This window comes from Strix aluco, chromosome Z, assembly GCF_031877795.1.
Source record: "Strix aluco isolate bStrAlu1 chromosome Z, bStrAlu1.hap1, whole genome shotgun sequence".
Lineage (NCBI taxonomy): Eukaryota > Metazoa > Chordata > Aves > Strigiformes > Strigidae > Strix > Strix aluco.
In genome coordinates this window covers 11,924,564-11,945,781 of record NC_133971.1, presented here as the reverse complement: position 1 = coordinate 11,945,781, position 21,218 = coordinate 11,924,564, and the positions used below count along the sequence as shown (strand labels likewise).

At 40.6% G+C, this 21,218-nt stretch overlaps 1 protein-coding gene across 3 annotated transcripts in view; it reads right to left on the bottom strand.

Moving 5' to 3' along the window:
- Positions 1-6,519: 6,519 nt before the first annotated feature.
- IPO11 (importin 11) overlaps positions 6,520-21,218 on the bottom strand; it is a 115,525-nt gene continuing 100,826 nt past the window's right edge. For all 3 annotated transcript variants that reach the window (XM_074812516.1, XM_074812518.1, XM_074812517.1), the window contains 2 exons: positions 19,802-19,886; positions 6,520-6,832 (listed from right to left, as the gene is read on the bottom strand). In XM_074812516.1, the coding sequence (XP_074668617.1) occupies positions 6,668-6,832; positions 19,802-19,886 (250 nt within the window). In that variant the 3' untranslated portion in view covers positions 6,520-6,667. The remainder of the gene's footprint in view (positions 6,833-19,801; positions 19,887-21,218) is intronic.

Here is a 21,218-nt window from a genome sequence, read left to right as displayed (position 1 = left end):
TGCCCACTGACAGGACAAGTGGAAGTAGCACAAATTGAAACACATGAAATTCCATCTAAACACAAGAAAACACTTTTTTTGAGATGAGAGTGGTGAAACAAGTTGCTCAGAGAGGCTGTGGAGTCTCCGTCTGTAGAGACACTCAAAACCAGACATGGTTCTGGGTGGCCTGCTGTAGTTGAGCCTGCTTGAGCAGGGGGGTGGACTAGATCTCAAGAGGTACCTTCCAACCAAAATGATTCTGTGAAATCTCATTTCCAGCTGTGCAAGCTTGTTCAAATTCTCCCTCAAGTGAATCCTGTAGGTTTTCATTTCACCAGCCCCAGGGAAAACATGACACATGAGGGCTGACTCTGAACATCTGTTGCAAGACTGATCAGCATTTCCCAGCACCAAAGCTTCATCTGCCTTTGCGTTGGTACACCACCCTGCTCAGTTACGTTCCTTGCAGTTCCTATTTCACTGGCAATTTTTCCCAGTTCACTATTCATCAACGCTTCCAAACCAGTAATAAAGTTTGGTAAGAATCAGTCCTAATACAAAACCTTGTGGCATCTTGCTATTAATCTTTTGCTGGGTTGAAAATTGCTTATTCACCTTCTTGCTTTCTACCGCTCAGTTATTTAGACATAAGAATTTCATCTCTGACTGCATGACCCCCCAGCCTCCTTACCAGCCTCTGTGCTGCAGCTTTCTGAAAGTCCAACTGCTCTTATTCAGTCATGCTTTTGACATTGTGCTTGCAGAACCTCAAGAGAGAGGCACAAATAAACTTCTTGATTTCCGCACAGGTATTTCAAGAGGTGGAGGACGGAAAGGAACTGCTGCAGAGCAGAACAATTCTGCTTGTGGGGCTCTGGACCTAATTTCAAAAGTGAGACAATACATCCAATTGCTTCAGCAAATGAGCATGGCTAGCAGCAAAACACTAGAAGAGGACTCTTGGAATCCTGGGACTAATGACACATGTTGTGTTACAGTATCACTGAAAAAAGTGCATAAATAGCCTTGAAGGCAGATGAGAATATAGGACTCTCACTGCTTCCTACACACACAGCTTCTGCCTGTTTTATCCCTGACCAGAGTGCTTGGTGTCCTGCATTCAGGGAATTCATTTATGTATTTAAAAATTGAAAAACACAAGTGCTAGTGAAACAGCAGGCATTTGCTACAGATGTAGTAAAACAAAAAGCAACTTCTAATAGTACAGAGTGGGAAAATACAGGACCAAACATTTCAGCAGCTGAACAAGACAAAAACATTTTGCTGCACATACAAGTATACACCTGTGTGCTTCCTTGCACACCTGCTTGATGTTTAAAGATCGGGTGAGTGAACCATCAGGGTGAAAGTGATGTTTTTAGGTTCTAATGTTTTCCTTGCAAGCTCAGTTAGCAAGTCAGGAGTTATAAGCTCTGTTCACATGTACAGATTCCATTTCTGCTGTAAGAGGGTTTCTAGTTTTCCTGAGTATCCTGGAAAAATGGGGAAAAGTGTTGCAAGATACCTCTGTCAACCTTGTCTAACAAAAAGAAAATCAAATGATAACAACAAAAATTAGAATATTTCCCACTGAGAGAAAGACTATTTAAAATACTTGAACTTCAGAAACTATTCATGGTGTATTTCTGAAACACCAGCATGCAGCAAGATAACCATTTACACTTTTTCTGTTCAGAATCTACCTAACATATCAGCCATATGACTGATTCAGTTGGTTTCATGAACATCTTGCAAAACATTCCTAGCTTTAACCACAGCCACCGACCATGAGACAGGCCCCACAGCATTCTGTTACTTTCCCTGAGTAACATCAAAGATTTTGCTGGCACAAATATTGGAAAAACAAATGTAACTTTTGGGTCAAACACTTGCTTCATTTAAACATTTTCTGTCTATTTTTAATTGCCACTTTAATAATCTTTCTTGCTAGGAGGCAGTTAAAATTGCTGTGGGAAGTGATGACAACCCACAATCACAGTCAACATGACTAATTTTTTGTTGTTGTTTTAAACACCAGTGTGCCCCTTTATTAGCACTACATTCCATAATAGAATTGGATAAGCTTTCCAAAGGTTAATAAAATGCAAAAACTGAAAACTAGTTTCTTACCATCTAAAGCAACATGCAAGTTCAGCAGATTGTTTTACCTAAGAATACTTATTGTAAGTGTTCTAGGCTTTTGACATGTTTAAAAGTGACAGCTTGTCTTCAAAAATCAGTTTGTATTTTATTAAAAGCAGGTTAAGAAATCTAAAGAAAGAAATAAACATTAAACCTTGGGTCAAGTAAAATACTTTGGCCAACCCATCATCTTTTCCTTCTTCAGGAACAGGATGAAAAAGTCAATTACTTGCACAGCTCCCTCCCAGGAGATATGGTTTAGTCACCTGCCAACAGCCACTGCTGAAATTACACATACCTCAATGTGGGATGTGATTTTATTTTGTATAATCAACTTCCAAGGGGTATACTTTAGTTACATTTATATATTGGTGGTGGAATTTGCTTGTTTGCAGAAAATTCACTTTTGCTCCTTTTCACTTCATTTTATACCACTCTTTGGAAACTGATCACCCATTTTGTGTAAACTTGAAAACAAATTCCTTCATGATCATTGTCTTTAAGAAAGTAGTATATACTAGTCAGTGCAGTAGTACACACTCAGCTTAATAAGATGATGCCTAGCCAGTGTGGACAGCAGAGGATATAACATTTTTAAGCACCTCTTATGAATCCCCAATAAATTTTTAAAGGGCATTGACTCCAGTTAATTTGATTTCATTTTCCCCAGCATCAGCAAAATTTGGTATGAACAACCTGTTGTACCTTATGAAAAGTTTCTACAGAACTAATGAAATCTGATTATCTGATGATTAGTCATCATTATTAATTGTTGCTAGCAGTAAAACAGAAATTGTGAACACTTTAAAATTAGTAATCATTTATTTTTTTTAAGCAGCAGCATTGAAGTGAGACAAGTAAATGAATTTGGAAATCTTTGAAAACATGTAATTACAAAGGTGCTGCTTTTGCTGAGTGAAGATGTGGCATGTTCATTTCAAAGAACACCATGAACTTCAATTTAGGAGCATCACAAGCATTTGGAACTGAATAAAAATTTTTAAAAAAGAGTCAAGCATACTAAACGTTATTGTATGATATTGACTGTAAACCTGATAGCACATCTGCTCTACAGAAGTAATTTTATCATTGCTGAACCAAAGGAAATAAGCCTATCTGTTACAATTTGCGGTTACAAGCTGTGACTCCACTTCGCACTTCAGACGACACTCCTGGTACCCTGGGAGATGTCTGAATACCTGTTGGGACCAACAAGAAAACAAAGAGGATCTTTATGAGCACCTTTCTTTGCTAAGGAGTACACACTATACAATGGTCCCTTTTCAAACAAAAATTGTGGTTCAGACCTTGGAAAACAGACAACATCACAAGAGGAAGGATGAACTCTTAGCACTCAACACCCTTTTCTTCGGGGCAGTATTTGCTTAAGTAATGTAACTTGCAGAGCAACCACAACAGCTCTTCCTCAGCAAGACAGTAGAGTACTTCAGGAGCCAGGTTTCCCTCCTGCAAATCTTCTGGGGCTTCCCTGGAACGGCTGAACCCCTTCTCAGTCGATGCACGGCCAGCAGAATGCCTCCTGCCAATCCATCAGCGATGCCGCGAGCACCCAGCTTACCTGTTAAGCAGCGGAGTTTTCTCCAACAGCTTTGCCACAAGGACTCCCGGGATGGCATGCAGTGTTGCAGCATCTTCAGGCATCCACCACACTGTGCATTCTCCCAGGCCACCACAATGCCAGAGGTTATTGGGAAACGGCATGGCCCTCGGACTTGTTCACAAATGACACAAGAAGGTACGAGGCCGCAACCTCTTTCCTGACAAAGCACGAAACACTGTGACAGTGCAAGACACCTTCCCCTGCCCACTTCAAGCATGGCAGGAACATCAAGCCTGCCCTGCCATGGGAGCAGGGCACCTGCTGTAAGGAGGGAGCACCTCTGTGGCAGCAGCAGCTGGCAGGCCTGGCCACCGGGGCAGCAATGCAACTGGCCCTGCTGGAACAGGGCAGACACAGTGAAGCACAAGTGCCCATTACCTCCTGGCCCTATGTATATACAATATACATCTACCTATGTGCACATTTTATACACATACCTGTATAGGTTTTTTTCCTAACTTCATAAATCTAGAGCTTTAACATACTTATCTATCATACTTCAGGCTATCCAACCTTAAGTTTATCATACTACAGGTTATCTAACCTGAAAGCATTTCCATAAGTAAAATTATTCCAGCAATTGTTTTGTATGAGACAAACACCTGGACTACTTAATAGGATTAAATTATAGCATGGATAAAATTACCTTTAGAAGCTGAAAAAAAAAAATCAGCAAAATGCAATGAGATTAGATGGGTTATTAACACTTCAGTTAGGCCAAAAGCCTAAAAATGGTAATTTCCTTGATACTCCAAAGTTAATTTTTTGAAGATAGAAGCAGCAGAATTAGTCCTCTCAGTGTCTTTCACCACATACCTTCAAAGACATTGAACTCTTACCAGAAATGGAAAAAATTTGTCTTCAACTCAGTCATTGCCTCTTCTGAAAGGTAAACTGATAAAAATTTGTAAGTCTTAGGAGTTCAATTGTGTTGTAGAAAAAAAATCCCAATTTAAATCATTTTTTGCCTTGAAAAACAAAGCTCAAAGCGCAACAGGATTAAAGATCTTTCCTCACAAGAATTTTAAAAGCTGTATTTTACTGCTTTGGTGTCAGGCAATTTGTTGTATTCTAGCATCTTGGAGAAGAAGGAAAACAAAGTCAGAAATTTCAACAACAAAAATGAAAAGGGCTAAAGCTTGCTGCAGTCCTGATACACAACCTTCCAGTGAAAATTTAATCCTATATATAAGGATTTAATAGATAAGGATATTATAATAAAGTTCTTCTGCTGTTTTAAGATGAAATTTCTTCACTTTCTCAGTACTAGACTGCTGCTGAGCACAGACGGACACTTGTTTTGCAGTGTGCTGACAGTGGTTGTCATATAAGCAGTTATGGTGATGATAGTTTTCATTTATAGTCCAAGCCTTGGAGTAAAATCTTCCAAGATGAAAAGCTAAACACCTAGTGACAAATTCAATTTGTTCCCTAATGCGTATGAAAATGAATATGTACATTTATTCAGAGACATTACTCAAAGTTAATCACAATGTTATCGTGCCATTAGCCAAAAGTATGTCCATCATTTCTGGCAGTCTGTGCCAACGTTAGTTACCATGCACTAAAATAAACTGCAGTTAACACTCCACCATGTGAGGTAACGGGGGCTTGAACATCCCAGAGAATGACGCAGGCAGGCAGGTCTGGCTCAGCCACACGCAGCTGTGTTGACAAGTTTGACCTGACTGCAAGACGCTGCACAGGGACCTTGGAGGCTTAGCCATGCAGCAGAAATGCAGAGAGCGGCCTTTGGCCAGCGCTGAACTACAGCAGGTAGGATCTCCCCTGCTCTGAAACATCAGGAAGCACCATTTGGCAGTGATTTTATGGAATGGTGATAGAAAAGTATTTCTTCTTGAACTGAGGTTCTTCTGTATGCCACAAAGTTATGTTGTGCAGGGTCAAAGCTAGCAAGGCCAACCAGATCTGTGCTAGTTTTACACTGAGCCAAAAGCTGAGGGTCTCTGCAGATGAACTATGCAATAAATGCAATTTCAGTCAAATGCCACTAGGTTCTGGTAACTGCGGTTCACAGCTGAAAGGGACCATTAGCACACTGAGTCCCTTCCCTTGCAAGTGCCAAACATAACCAGCCAAAACTCTTGTGAGAGCTGATGGCGGTGGATAATTAAAGAAATGACACGCAGATAAGAGACAAATTGTAACAATTCTTCTGACAAACCTCCCTATGCCGAGGTAAAGAGCCAGAAACACAATGAGTTATCAAACAACTTCTGCAGACAGATGCTAACAGCTGGGTAAAGGGGAGGTTTTGCATTCAGAGGTGCAAGAGCCTCAGCAGCCACTGCCACTGAAGCCAAAGGAGGAGCGGGGAATGGTCAGGCTTCCTCTGCAAACAGAAGGAAGGTTTTAAACACAGTTTCTGCCCAAAGGGTCAGTAAAGAAAAAGGCTCAGATTTTTAAAAGCATCTTACTGCTTTCCTAACTCTTTCTGCTTGTATGGTTGAATGTACAGTCAAGAAATGGTAACAGGAAGAAGATAAAGTTATAGATATACAGTATCAAGACAAGCAGCTCCTGATACTGAATTATACTGCTGGATTAACAGACACTTCTCATTAATATACGTTACTAACTTTCTTCAGACCTCTCAGTTTATGATGCAGCTTTGTTAACCAAAAAGCCAGTAATGGTACCAAAAAAATGGTACTATCTAGGACAGCATATACCATGTTAGGAATCATGGAAGTGTTACTTTCATGATAAAACCCTAAGTACATTGTTAAAAAATAAAGCATTACCAAAATTAGTTTGATAGCAACAACAGAAACTTATTTTTTATTTAACACAAGTTATTTTCAGCTTTCAGTAGGCTCTTCCAGACAAGATGGAAGGCTAGAGCTCCTTCTTATTTTTTTGAAAAGAAAAGTGAACATACAAAATCTTGTTTCTGCTTATTTAGAAGCCTTGTAAAAATTTTTGTAGCTGTGCAACTATTTCTGTATCCACGGTTTCCATAAGTGCCTGAAAACCTTGTTCTCCCAGTAATTCCTGCTGTGCCTTTAGCTTCTCATAGACGAACTGCTGCAATGACACAGTGTGTACAGGGTCCTTCAGTGCAAGCTGTGGAAAACATGTAAGAGAAAAATATGTAATAATGCACTAAAAAATACTCTGCGACTTACTCATCTCTTTTATAACCTCAAGAAAGAAATCTTCTGCTTTGTACTTATTTGAGAAACAAGAGGAAAAAGACTGTAAAGCAAAGATCAAATTAATTATTATCAAAAGCAAATATCAGTTTAAAACTATTTGAAACAGTCTCAAATCATGGACTGAGTCTGCTGTAAGACTTCACCCTTCTATAAAGTAAAATAATTTTAAAGCTGCTTTGTTAATTACTGATGAATGAGTTTGCCATAACTCCTAGAAAACACATCAGATGTTACCATGACATGCACTTTAGAGATGGCATGATATAACTGACATTTTATTAGTAAGGAAACAAAACAGTGAAAAAGTTAGACTAGTTTAGATTATATGACAAACAACAACTACAATAAACTGTCCATACGCATAAAAAATAGACACACTTTTCAGTACTAGTACCTATACAACCTCATCAATCCAGCTGGATTATGCAGTTTTCTTTTTGGCAGGGAGGGACAGAGCATTTTCCACAGTTCCACTATTTTCCACAGTTAACTGCTAGGTAAATGAAGGGGCTACACTGACAGAGGACCTACTCTTAACTTCAGTATCAGAAGACAGGTGTGATCAGGCTAAGGACACAGAGTTACGCAGCATTTGTCCCTCAGTCCACCAGGCTGGATGAAAGGGGACAGGAGGTGGGGACACCTGGAGCTTGCCACATCATAAAGAAGTATAATGTTGAAATAAATGGGCAATTACTGCAGACCTGTGATCTCTTCATCTTAGTATCAAAACCAAACAACACTACTATTTATGCTGGAAGGTCAGGAAAAATATAATGCTAGATCTTAAAGCCCACTGAAATAGAAGACTTCTGAACTCATAATACCCTGCTATACTGCTATTTCCAAAGAAATGAGGCATATTAAACTTGCCTCAACTGCCATGTTGGCATATTAAACTTGCCAACAACTGTTGTTTTGGCATGATACAAAAAAGAAATATTTGAATTTTAATATGGAGTGAAAGACATTAAATTTTAAGATTATTTACTTATTTATTAAACAATATTATACCTAAACCAGGGGGAAAGACTGAAACAGCCACATAAATATAAGATGGAGTAAAGCATGCAAAACCACTGTAATTACCACAAAAGAGAAGTTAGTCTTATTTCTTACTAACAACTCCAGTGAAAAAGGAGGCTGCTTTTTAGCCTCTTCCATCAGTGCTTACAAGTTCTTCTTTCTTATTATGGTCATCTCACCTTTCACACTGTAAATCTCTCAGTCATTCCCTCAGTATTCCTAATATTGTCTTTTTAGCCTTCAATCCTTCACCATTTTCTACTATCCAGCTATTTTACATTTCAAAGGTAAGATATGATCTTTTTATTATTTATTTCTAACATTACACTCTTGAAAAGGGGAGTAATTGCAAACAACAGTTTAGTATTCTGTAATAATTCTTCTCAGTAAATGTAAACTGGTCTCTAGAATATAAACAGACTTTTCTAACAAAATTTCTATACCACAGCTACTGTAACCAAGATTTGCCACAGTTAGTGATATCCTTTTGTAACAGCATTAGCATAATCTACAGGATAAAAAAAAAAGACTGTCTTGCCAAGCAAAGAATCTACCAGTTTCTGAACCATTTGCATGTTAACCAACAACTGTAATTTGGGACACATACAGGTGACCCTAACAAAGCACCACTAGACACCTTGGGAAGCACCACTAAAAAGCCATTCTTTAACAACCTTTTAACCCACAAACCAACTAATCTACATATTTAGTTAACTGTATGATTTATGTGACCCTACCATAAACCCTTGCGTACACAGATTTAGAATGGGAGTAATTTTTCTTTCTACTCTGCCAAGACAAATTCACCTAATCAGCAATTTCGTGTTACAAAGTTTATTCTGATACCTAAAAAAAAAAAACAAAAAAGAAATGAAGAAAACCAGATTTACGTCAATGGTACATAAACATCTCATTTGCAATGTTCACTAATAAGTCTCAACTTAAGTCCAATTTTTTTCCCAATTTTAACAAGCTACTAGAATACAAGTATATGTGTAATGCTCTTCTAGCAGCCCAATGATGGTTTTCAAACTCTGAACGGAAGTGCTGTATTGTTTTGAAAATGAAGGCTTTGAATACTTGCTTATTTGCAAAGCTTGCTGGAACTTCAAGTCTGAGCTATCTCTAGCATCTCTTAAAATAATAATTATAGAGATGCTCTCCCGCATCTCTTAGAGGTGCTAACCTTCTAGCACCTGCCTCATGGCAGGTGACAATGGGTTTCCAAATAATCGTCTCTGCAATGTTACCAAGAAACAAGTAATCTTGAAAAAAACACCGAAGTGAAGACAAAACTTAATACATTACAGAAGTTAATATTTTTTATTCTTAACAGAGCTGCTGGATTTGCACAATGCTGGGAGTTACAGGAATAGGCTACCATATGCACTACAACTTTGGTACATAATTACTTTGATTTTAGAAGTATTATAATTCCACATTTTCATAGAAATTCAGTAAAGCTAGTGAACTTTATATGTACTCTTTGCATTAGATAGGAAAGTAACTGAAACACTTCTGTTGAATATTTACTAATATATGTTCTATTGGGACAAGTGAGAAATTGTACAAAACTGTGGTGCATTGACCCCAGGAAGACAGCAGGTGCCTACCAAAGCCGCTCTATCACTCCCCCTTCTCAGCTGGACAGGGGAGAGAAGATATAATGAAAGGCTTGTGGGTTGAGATAAAGACAGAGAAAGATCATTCACCAGTTACCATCATGGGCAAAAGAGACTCCAACTTGGGGAATTGTTTAATTTATTACCAGTCAAATCAAAGTAGGATAATGAGAAATAAAACCAAATCTTTAAAAGACATCTTCCTCCACCCCTCCTTTCTTCCCTAGCTTAACTTCACTCCCAATTTTTTCTACTGCCTCCCCCATAGTGGCACAGGAGGATGGGGAATGGGGGTTGTGGTCAGTTCATCACCCATTGTCTCTGCCACTCCTTCCTCCTCATGGGGAGGACTCCTCACACTCCTCCCCTGCTCCAGTGTGGGGTCCCTCCCACAGCAGACAGTCCTCCACAAACTGCTCCATTGTGAGTCCTTCCCATGGACTGCAGTTCATGAACTGTTCCAGCATGGGTCCCTTCCACGGGCTGCAGTCCTTCAGGAACAGACTGCTCCAGCGTGGGTCCCCCATGGGGTCACAAGTCCTGTCAGCAAACCTGCTCCAGCGTGGGCTCCTCTCTCCACGGGTCCACAGGTCCTGCCAGGAGCCTGCTCCAGCGTGGGCTTCCCTCAGAGTCCCGGCCTTCCTCAGGTGCATCCACCTGCTCTGAGTGGGGTCCTCCAGGGGCTGCAGGTGGAGATCTGCTCCCCCGTGGATCTCCATGGGCTGCAGGGGCACAGCCTGCCCCACCATGGGCTGCACCAGGGGCTGCAGGGGAATCTCTGCTCTGGTGCCTGGAGCAACTCCTCACCCTCCTTCTTCACTGACCTTGGTGTCTGCAGAGTTGTTTCACATACTCTCACTCCTCTCTTCTGGCTGCAGATGCGCAGGGGTTTTTTTTACCCTTTCTTAAGTATGTTATCAGAGAGGTGCTACCACCATCACTGATGGGCTTGGCCTTGGCCAGCAGTGGGTCTTGGAGGTGGCTAGCATTGGCTTCTAGCAGTTTCTCACAGAAGCACACCTGTAGCCCCCTTCACTACCAAAACCTTGCCACACAAACCCAATGCAAAAACTCCACTTAGTTTATTGCAACAGGCATAAACCTATCACTCACAGTTCAAAGCAGCAGCACTGTGAACCAGTAGGGACTTTTGTAGTATGATTAATGCTTGCTGCTAGAAGCCACATCTAGTGTCTGTAAGCCAAATGGCACTTAAGAGTCTTCAGACTTAATTAAGGAGTTAATACACTAATTTGATTTCATTCAGATAGTCACATCAAAAATATTTCAAGTAAATTAAAGTTTTCTGCAACAATAATACATTTGCTTTCCTTTCATGCTGCATTTTTAGAACTTGTATTCAGAAGTATCAAAACAAATGAAATAGCTTGGCATAATGTTTGTCAACAATATTAGACAATCATTTGCAATCTTAGCTGAATAAGCAATCAAAATTGTAAGTCTGGTAGCACAGTAAACTCTGATCTTTATTCACTGTATTTTCATTACGAAAAAATTGAAATAGTATCTGGTTTAAGAAAAGACCCATAAGATGTTTTCAGATTATTCTATTTGAAGAATCATCCTCTTAAAAACTGAGTTACCAGCTTGCTAAGCACTGAACATCCAGCATCAGTCCAGCATGGAACACAACCATATCAATATTAACACTGGCTACTTAAGTCTGTAAACACCGTGTCAAGGACTGTATTTTTCAATCAAAGTACGTATGCTGAGTTCCTAGGTGTGTGGCTAGAGTTTTTTTTTAATTGAAATGCTCCTGTTTCTCTTAAGAGCAAAACACACCTATTTTCCAGTAAAAGAAAAAAAAACCCTAGAAAATTCCAACAGCTTCTTAGTCAAAACAGCTACATACAGGAAACATAAGTTTGGCAAGGAAAGACACACTACTGAAATGTGCTTTACACCACTCAGTGAAAACCTGATTTGACTAGCTTTTGAATCTAGTTACTTTACAAGTTAATCTTGAATCTGGACACAGGTGCCTACCTTGGGGCTGGACTGAAGAAACTAATCTTCCATCTCACTGGTTGTAAAGAGCAGTTTGAATCAGAAAAGCAGTACAGAGATTTTACAGAACAACCAACTCCGCTTGCCAGCATCAATGGCATTCTGCAGAATTACCAGTTGTTTGAACCAATATTTGTTAGGTGGATGTCTTTAGACAACACTACAGTCAAAAATCAGTTTCCAATAAACATATATTATTCTGTACTGAAACAGTGATCTAATCACTACAAGAGATGACCCAAGCCAATGGAATGGCATTAAATGCAAGAACAAGTAAAACTTGGAAAAGTGTTTTGGTCATATCTGTTTTTGTTGAAAATTTTTGCTGAATTGTTGAAAGGATTTCCAGAACTTGAGAGATTCTCTTCAGTTTAAGTATGGATACGTTGATACTAAAGAGGAAGCAAGAATGCTGGACATAAAATCATACATATTTACCATGATCGTTAGTATCTCGTAACTGTGATGCTCTGGGAAAGACTGGAAAAATAGTTTAAGGATGGAATGTATCCTTTAAACAGTGATTATAAAATGGAGTCAGACAGTACGAAAGGCTCCCAATATCAAAGCTTTTTAACGGATTTCAGTAGGACTTGCATTAGATCTGTGGATAATTAAATGCATAAGGAGAAATTATACCCCAAACAATGAAGTAAAAGTATTACTTCTAGTAAACCACATTATCACATAAAACTTGCTCATCTAGCTTATTACACTGTAACTCATTTATTTATTTTCCTGAAGATGTAAAATCACAATTAATCTAGCTTCTTCCCATACTAGGTTGAAATAAAAAAACCTCGCAAGCCACCTATATTTATATATAAACACCACGTAAAACATGCACCAGCATGAGTACTTCAAGTTTAAATAAGACTTTAAATAAGATTTTTAATTGAATGTACTTAATTTTTCTGCTCCACAGTTTCAAATAAAGAGCTGCTAAAGCTTAACTCCCTTTTTGAATAATGATGCCAGAGTTCTTAAAAATATACATTAAGGGCACATAAAAATAAGTCACTTGCATTGCACATAATGTATAGACCTCAATGTCATGAATTACTCTCCACCTCTCTACATTTTCTTCAATATATTTGCAAAAATATAGGAGTATCTACAACTGTCAATTACATAAAATTATCATAAACTTATAAAGCACTGTCCTAGCTAAAGCTCTCTTTAGTAATGGTGAGCTATGCATAATAATAAAGAGAGGTGCCAATGACAGGATAAAGGGATAGATCAAAGAAAAATATGTAGACCCTGTGCTAACATCAGGAAGTGATACTTAGCATGGACCATGCCAGTTTATCTTTTCTCTCATATTAGTGGCCTTCGAAGTTGTAAAGCGTTATTATATTGAAAGAGGGAATCCCATTTATCTTTTCATTATTGTGTTATGAGGTTTAAGCTCTAAGCCCTGGTACAAGCTGCTGATTCAGCAATGGAATATATAGAAGGTAGAAACCCCTCAGGAATGAAGTGGGACAGGAGACTAGAAACTTTAAATTGATTGCAGACTCCCTTTAGGTCCTTCTTGATTTTTCCTCTTCTCACTTCAAATGTTTGTTCCCACTTTTCCTTCACCAGAGGTACCTGCTACTGCAGTTGTTCTAAATGTTACACGAATTGAGTGTGTGCACTGATACTCCTACAGAGAGGAAAAAAATTCCAGTATAGGTGTGTAGGAATGGGCCCAGGTGATGTTTTGTTTTTAATCCAGTTTTTCAAATCAACTGCTAGCTGTGCTTTGAAAGCCATGATTAACAATCCCAATTATTATTTGACACTTCTACTACTACTGACCTACTCAAATGACCTGTATCATTCTGAAATAAACAGCCATGAGAACTGGCATGTCTCAGTTGCTGCACAATCCACAAAAATTTAGACTAAGAAATTTCAGCTGGGATTCAGAATTAAGTTATAGCAGACATTCAAAACAAATAAGAGTTTCCTTGCTTTAACAGCTGTGAGAATTCACTTAGAAATAAGAATACAATGAATACTAAAGTTAGCTGAAAAAATGACAGTATAGAAGGCTCAAGTCTGAAATACATTGTCAATAATCAGCTAAATACAGGAATGAGAAGAGTAAAACAGAAAGCTATTCTTACAAAAGAGTACTAAAAGGGGAAAAACAGGGTTTTCACATAATGCTTAGGAATCTAGAAAACACAGTAACTGTGGAAATAGTTACGACTTAGATTATGAGATCTGAAATGAAAGTGAAGCTGCGATGTTCATGTAGGACAATTTATTCTGTGTACACCTTCCAAGGAAACAAAGGCTGAAAAGCTGGTTAAGCTGAATGTTTAAAGAACACCTGAGGAACAAATCACAAGCAATTCATTACAAAAAAAAGGCAAGTGTCATGCAAAGGAAGATGTATTTCCCATGTAAATCACAGAATCGTCTAGGTTGGAAAGGACCTTGAAGACCATCCTGTCCAACGATCAACCCAACATTAACAGTTCCCAACTACGCCATATACCTCAGCGCTATGTTGACCCTACTCTTAAACACCTCCAGGGATGGGGACTCCACCACCTCCCTGGGCAGCCCATTCCAATGCCTGACAACCCATTCTGTAAAGAAATACTTCCTAATATCCAGTCTAAACCTTCCCTGGTGCAACTTGAGGCCATTCCCTCTTGTCCTATTGCTTATTTCTTGGCTAAAGAGGCTCATCCCCAGTTCTCTGCAACCTCCTTTCAGGTAGTTGTAGAGGGCGATGAGGTCTCCCCTCAGCCTCCTCTTCTCCAGACTAAAACCCCCAGTTCCCTCAGCCGCTCCTCGTACGACATGTGCTCCAGACCCTTCACCAGCTTCGTTGCCCTTCTCTGGACACGCTCGAGTAATTCAATGTCCTTTTTGTAGTGAGGGGCCCAAAACTGAACACAGTCATCGAGGTGCGGCCTCACCAGTGCCGAGTACAGGGGTAAGATCACTTCCCTGTCCCTGCTGGCCACACTATTTCTGATACAGGCCAGGAAGCTGCTGGCTCCTGTTCAGCCAGCTGTCAATCAACACCCCCAGGTCCCTCTCTGACTGGCAGCTCTCCAGCCACTCCTCCCCAAGCCTGTAGCGCTGCTGGGGGTTGTTGTGGCCCAAGTGCAGCACCCGGCATTTGGCCTTATTGAAACTCCTCCAGTTGGCCTTAGCCCATCGCTCCAGCCTGTCCAGGTCTCTCTGCAGAGCCTCCCTACCCTCGAGCAGATCAACACTCCCACCCAACTTGGTGTCATCTGCAAACTTACTGAGGGTGCACTCGATCCCCTCGTCTAGATCATCAATAAAGATGTTAAACAGGAGTGGCCCCAAAACTGAGCCCTGGGGGACACCACTCGTGACCGGCTGCCAACTGGATTTAACTCCATTCACCACAACTCTTTGGGCCCGGCCATCCAGCCAGTTTTTTACCCAGCAAAGCGTGTGCCCATCCAAGCCTGGAGCAGCCAGTTTCGCCAGGAGAATGCTGTGGGAAACAGTGTCAAAGGCCGTACTGAAGTCAAGGTAAACTACATCCACAGCCTTTCCCTCATCCAATAAGCAGGTCACCCAGTCGTAGAAGGAGATCAGGTTTGTCAAGCAGGACCTGCCTTTCATAAACCCATGCTGACTGGGCCTGATCATCTGGTTGTCCTGCATGTGTTGTATGATGGTACTCAGGATGAGCTGCTCCATCAGCTTCCTGGGCACCAAAGTCAAGCTGACAGGACTGTCATTTCCTGGATCATCCTTCCAAACCTTCTTATATATGGGTGTCACACCGGCCAGTTTCCAATCTGTCGGGACCTCCACAGTCAGCCAGGACTGCTGGTAAATGATGGAAAGCGGTTTGGCGAGCACCCCAGCCAGCTCCTTCAGCACCCTCGGGTGTATCCCCTCTGGTCCCATAGACTTGTGTATGTCTATGTGATGCAGTAGGTCAATGACTGTCTCCTCCTGGAATGTGGGGGGGTCGTTCTCCCAGTCTCTGTCTTCTGGCTGAGGAGGCTGGATTCCCTCAATACAACTAGTCTTATTAAAGACTGCGGAAAAGAAGGCATTAAGGACCTCAGCCTTCTCCTCATAATTTGTTACCATGTTTCCTCCTGCGTCTAGCAGGGGATGGAGGCTCTTCCTGGTCTTTCTTGTGCTGTTGACATACTTATAGAAACATTTCTTGTTATCCTTGATTGCTGAAGCCAGATTAATTTCCAGCTGGGCTTTAGACCTCCTGATTTCCACCCTGCACAGCCTCACAGCATCTTTGTAATCACTGTGAGTGGCTAGTCCCTTCTTCCAAGGGCTGTAAACTCTCCTTTTCTCCCTGAGTTGCAGCCAAAGCTCCCTGTTCAGCCAGGGTGGTCTTCTCTGTCGCCGCCTTCTCTTACAGCACCTGGGGACCGCCTGCTCCTGAGCCATTAAGACTGGCTTTTGAAGAGCGCCCAGCCTTCCTGGACCCCTATACCCTTCAGGACCATCTCCCAAGGGATCCTGTCAAGCAGGTGCCCAAACAAGACAAATTCAGCCCTTCTGAAGTCCAGGATGTCAGTTCTGCTGCCCTCTCTCCTGGCCTCTCTAAGAATAGAGAACTCTATTATTTCATGATCGCTGTGCCCTAGTCGTCCTCTGACCGCCACATCATCCACCAGTCCTTCTCTGTTCACAAAGAGGAGATCCAGCAGGGCACCTTCTCTGGTTGGTTCTCTCACCAGCTGCATCAGGAAGTTGTCTCCCACACATTCCAGGAATCTCCGGGACTGATCCCACTCTGCTGTGTTGTATTTCCAGCAGATGTCTGGGAAGTTAAAGTCTCCCACAAGAACAAGGGCAAGTGATTGTGAGATTTCTCCTAAATGCCTATAGAATATTTCATCCGCCTCTCTGTCCTGGGTGGGTGGCCTATAGTAGACTCCTACTACAACATCTGCCCTGTTGGCCTTCCCCCTGATTCTAACGCAAAGACACTGCACCCTGTCTTCACTACACTTGTACTCAAAGCAATCATAACAGTCCTTAACATACAGTGCCACCCCACCACCTCTCCTTCCTTGTCTGTCCCTCCTAAAGAGCTTGTAGCCATCAACAGGCACACTCCAGTCATGGGAGACATCCCACCATGTTTCTGTAACAGCCACTACATCGTAATTTTCCTGTTTCATCATGGCTTCAAGCTCCTTCTGTTTGTTACCCATGCTGTGTGCATTGGTATACATGCACTTCAGATGGGCTGATATCTTGCCCCCTTCCCCCTTCAAATCTAGTTTAAAGCTCTCTCAATGAGCCCAGCTCACTCCTGCCCCAAGATCCTTTTCCCCCTCTGGGACAGGTGCATCCCATCTGATGCCAAAAGGACTGGTGTCCTGTATACTAACCTGTGATTGAAAAATCCAAAGCCCTGCCGGTAACACCAGTCTTGGAGCCACAGGTTCATCTGTTGAGTTCTCCTGTATTCTTCTTCATCCATCCCCCCAGCTGAAGGGATGGAGGAGAACAGAATTTGTGCCCCCAACCCCTTAATCAGTTTCCCCAAGGACCTGAAATCTCTCCTCATTGCTTTAGGACTTCTCCTGGTAATGTCATCACTACCTACCTGAAAAACCAAGAGCGGGTAGTAGTCCTTGGGTCTCACTAGAGCAAGGAGTTTTGCCGTGAGGTCCTTGACCCAGGCCCCAGGGAGGCAGCAACTTCCCTATGAAGCGGGCCTGATCTGCATATTGGCCCTCAGAATGGAGTCACCCACTACACTGACTCTTCTGGGGTTCTTTTTAGCACTGGTTTTAATACCTGGTCCAGAACGACCTGGTCTTGGTGGACCTTGGTCTTCCTCCTTGTTTGTCTCAATTTCTTCCTCCTTCTCTTCTTCACTCAAAAGTTCCAGGGCCCCAAATCTATTGTGAAGGGACACCATGAAGGGTGAGGGAGGTCAGGAGAGGATTTTCCTGCCTCCCTGAGTGGGGACCTGTTTCCAGCTTCCCCCACCTCTCAGGTCCCCTCCTTCTGCCTGGTAGCAAGAGGGTGAGGGATTACCTACCTCGTTTGGAGCCTCCATTTGCTCCTGTTGCTTCAGGGGTGCCAAGGTGCTACTCCACCAATCAATCTCCCTTTCACACTCCCTAATCCTTCTTAATCTTGTGACCTCTTCTTTGAGTTCTGCCACCAGGCTGAGCAGGTCATCCAGCTGATCGCAGCACACACAGGTGCTGTCACTGATGCCCTCCAGCAGGATTGATGGGCTCAGGCCTCCCTGCAGCCCAGGATCTGGACCACTGCATGTTTGCGTGGCAGCTCCGTCTGGGTCACCACATTCTTTCTGGTGGTGGTTTTGACGCAAGTGGAGACCATGGTTCAGTCTACTCGTGGAGGACGATAAGATGAGAACTAGCTCAGTAGCTATAGACCCTGGAGATGGACTGCGTCCTGCCTGCATGAACTGGTGCGCCGCAGGCATCTGCCGCACCCGCGCCCTGTTTGCCCGCCCTCTTCGCAGTGCTCCTGGTCACTCGCGCTCCCTGGGGGCTGCTCTAAATCAAAACCTGCATTGTCACGTCATTGGTTCTGGCTCCTCCTTACCAAACCACAGCCATTTCTCTTTATTCAAATGGCCACTGACTGTACTGCATGTGACCCTAGAACAGGTCCTTATTATGGCTGTGTTCATCAACACTACGCTGTTGCATTGTATCATCTAGGAGGGAAGAATAATACAGGTCATAAACCAATGTGCCCTACTTTTCATTTTTCCTGATATATCCATGTTGAAGGTAGTCCACAGCAAATATAACAAGTCTGAATTCCTAAATACATGTCCAAACTATTAAGGTCAACCTGTAACTGAAAAATGAAGATAATTTCTTCAAGAAAGTTATTAAAACTTCAGCCAGGGAGAAATAAAATTTGAGTATATTCAAAGAAAACTAAAACCATGAAAAGACCGTAGATTTAAATTCACTTTGTCTTTTAAATCTGATTGACAAACCAAACACATCTCTGTCCCTATTGATATAGATACATCAATCCCTATCAATAAAGATATATCTGCCTATATATGTCAAGAGATTATCCAAAACTGCTAAGAATGAGTATCATTCTGCAACAAGTGTCTAGAGTTTAATTTAAACCCACAAGGTGGAAGAAAATATAACCAAATTTAAGACAGTCTAGAGATGCTTTTAAGAGTAACTGAATTACAGAACTATCTAATACATTTTAAAGGACCATAGAAAATAATATTTCCGTATTTTGTTTATATATGAAATTGCAAGACACTAGGAATTTTTCTTAAGGTATTGCTAATAGCAGAAGAATATGCAACAGTTTTAGTGTAATTTTCCTTTTTAATAAAGGAACCATATATTGATTAGTATTTTAAAAAAAGCCTACTAACAAACCAAAAAGCATTCAGTGATTTAAAAAACAAGTAATGCAAACTGTCAAAAGCCATCCAAGCTCTTATCTGCTCCAAGAAATGAAGTGGTAAAGGACTGTCCACAAGTATTCTTTTGGATACACGTACGTCAGTTAAAGCAAATGTCCAACAGAGCTACACACATCTACTCAATCACCCAATCCCATGTTTCGCAATTATTCAATGACAAGCAGTTCAGACTGTTTTATTCCACAGCATCTGTACACTGCAGTTTTCTGTGTGAGGAACCAGTTTCCCTGATCTCTTGCAAAAATAAGTTAGATTACGAACATTCACAGATTGGGTTGGACAAAAATAGCACAATTACATGGTACCTAATCCAGGTATCTTCATCTAAATTGATGCTCCTTATTAAGAGTTCTTTCCATTAGAAAAAGGTTCTATGCAAGCATATGGATCAATGGCTGTGCAGGTAAAAGACATAATCCAATATAATCAAGATTGTTTTAAATATGAGAAAATTTGATCTGCAATGACATTTCAGTAAGCTTTAGCTCCCTCCATTTTTCAGTAAATCCTTTTTATAGTGTTTTAGTATTATAATGTCCAGATTTTGTGAACAGATGATCTTTACTTTGGCAACATTTTCCAAGACTCAAAAGCAAAGCAGAAGCATAAGTGTTGTGGCTGTAAAGTTTGTCATCAAAGCATTTTCCTTTTTTTGATTCAAGAGATGAATTTTCCCAGAACAGATGAACCAAATCCAAAGGCAAAGAATTTAGTCTGACACAAGTGAATCACATAATCAGTTCTATAATTGAATAACAGATCTAAAACTTACAATTTTTTTCCTTTTGTCTTGTTCTGTGGGAGGTTCCTCATCTTCTGTAACTTTGAGCTCTTCAAAATGAGACATCAACATGCAGCTAAGAATGGGAATAAGACTACTTTTAACATATATTATCATTAAAAATTATTTTAAAGCACTTTTAAAAACAGGACAGATAAGAGAGAGTTTGATGAAAGCCAGGCAATCTGCTAGCAAGTAATTTTTTTCTGAGAACAGTGAATCTAAAGAAGCCTGAATGTATGTTCTGTGTCACCTACACCACATAACAATGTTATCCTCCACATTTTAACTTAAGTTGTGGCTTAAAAATGCATTTCTGCATATAGAAAACAGACTACATGGGTTTAAAAAATATAGAAAAGTCTACTGTCCTAACTTGAATTTTTCAATCTTTCCAAGGAAGTGCATACAAGCACTCTGTATCCTATCAACATGAAAATCAAAGTGGCACATATGTAAAACTAGCAAAGATCTCTCATAACATCCATGTTTTCCTGTGAGATCTTTAACAAGAGGATCTGAAAACTAATATGGTCACTGCTATTGGTTCTAGACACTAAAATCTGCAAGACACTGAACAATCATGTTTTACATAGACAGAAATGAGTTAGCTTCTGCAGTCATTTATTTATAAGAGTTTTTTCTAGGCAGGTAAAGCAAAGCTTTTAAATGTCTTATTTTTTTGTTTTGCTCCACCCTCAACTGGTAGGTACCAATATGCATAAGTAATAGCCAAATTGTAACTATTATTTTTGTAGTAAGTGTAAAACCAGAAAATATGAAAAAAATAATAGCTTAAATTCCAGAGGTTCTTTTGTCTCTTGAAACAGTTTGAATGGACTTTATAAAGACACTGGTGAAAACTATCCTACAGCAAACATGCCTTCCATTCACTTTACATTCTCTATGTGGAAAGAATACATACATATTCCACCACTTTACCAAATTTTTCCTAGAAAATCTGTTTAGAAACCAAAAGGATTTAAAAATCACTCAGGTGACAACAACGTGCCACCCTATATTAGGTATGTTTCATGGCAGGAAGGACACATAATCTACATATTACGAAGCACCAGGACAGGTGCACATTATTGCTGATTGCATTTTTAATTGCTGCGTTCCATTAACAGGTGAAATGTTCCTGTAGCTAAGATGAATAACTTGTTTTAAAGTTACTAAAATGAGAAGAAGTTGTGATTTTATGTGAAAATGTTCAGACTTACTCTGTTTATATATTCAGTTTTCTGTTAATGTGTTTAGAGCTGTATGAAACACTTGCTAAACAGGAAGGCAGAAGAGTCAAATGCTAACACAGAAGCCACTTCCAAAGGAGTTAGTTATTTCAAAATTATACAGCAAATCACGTCTCCTCTGCTCATAAATGGCATGATTTCTCACAAGTCAGTTT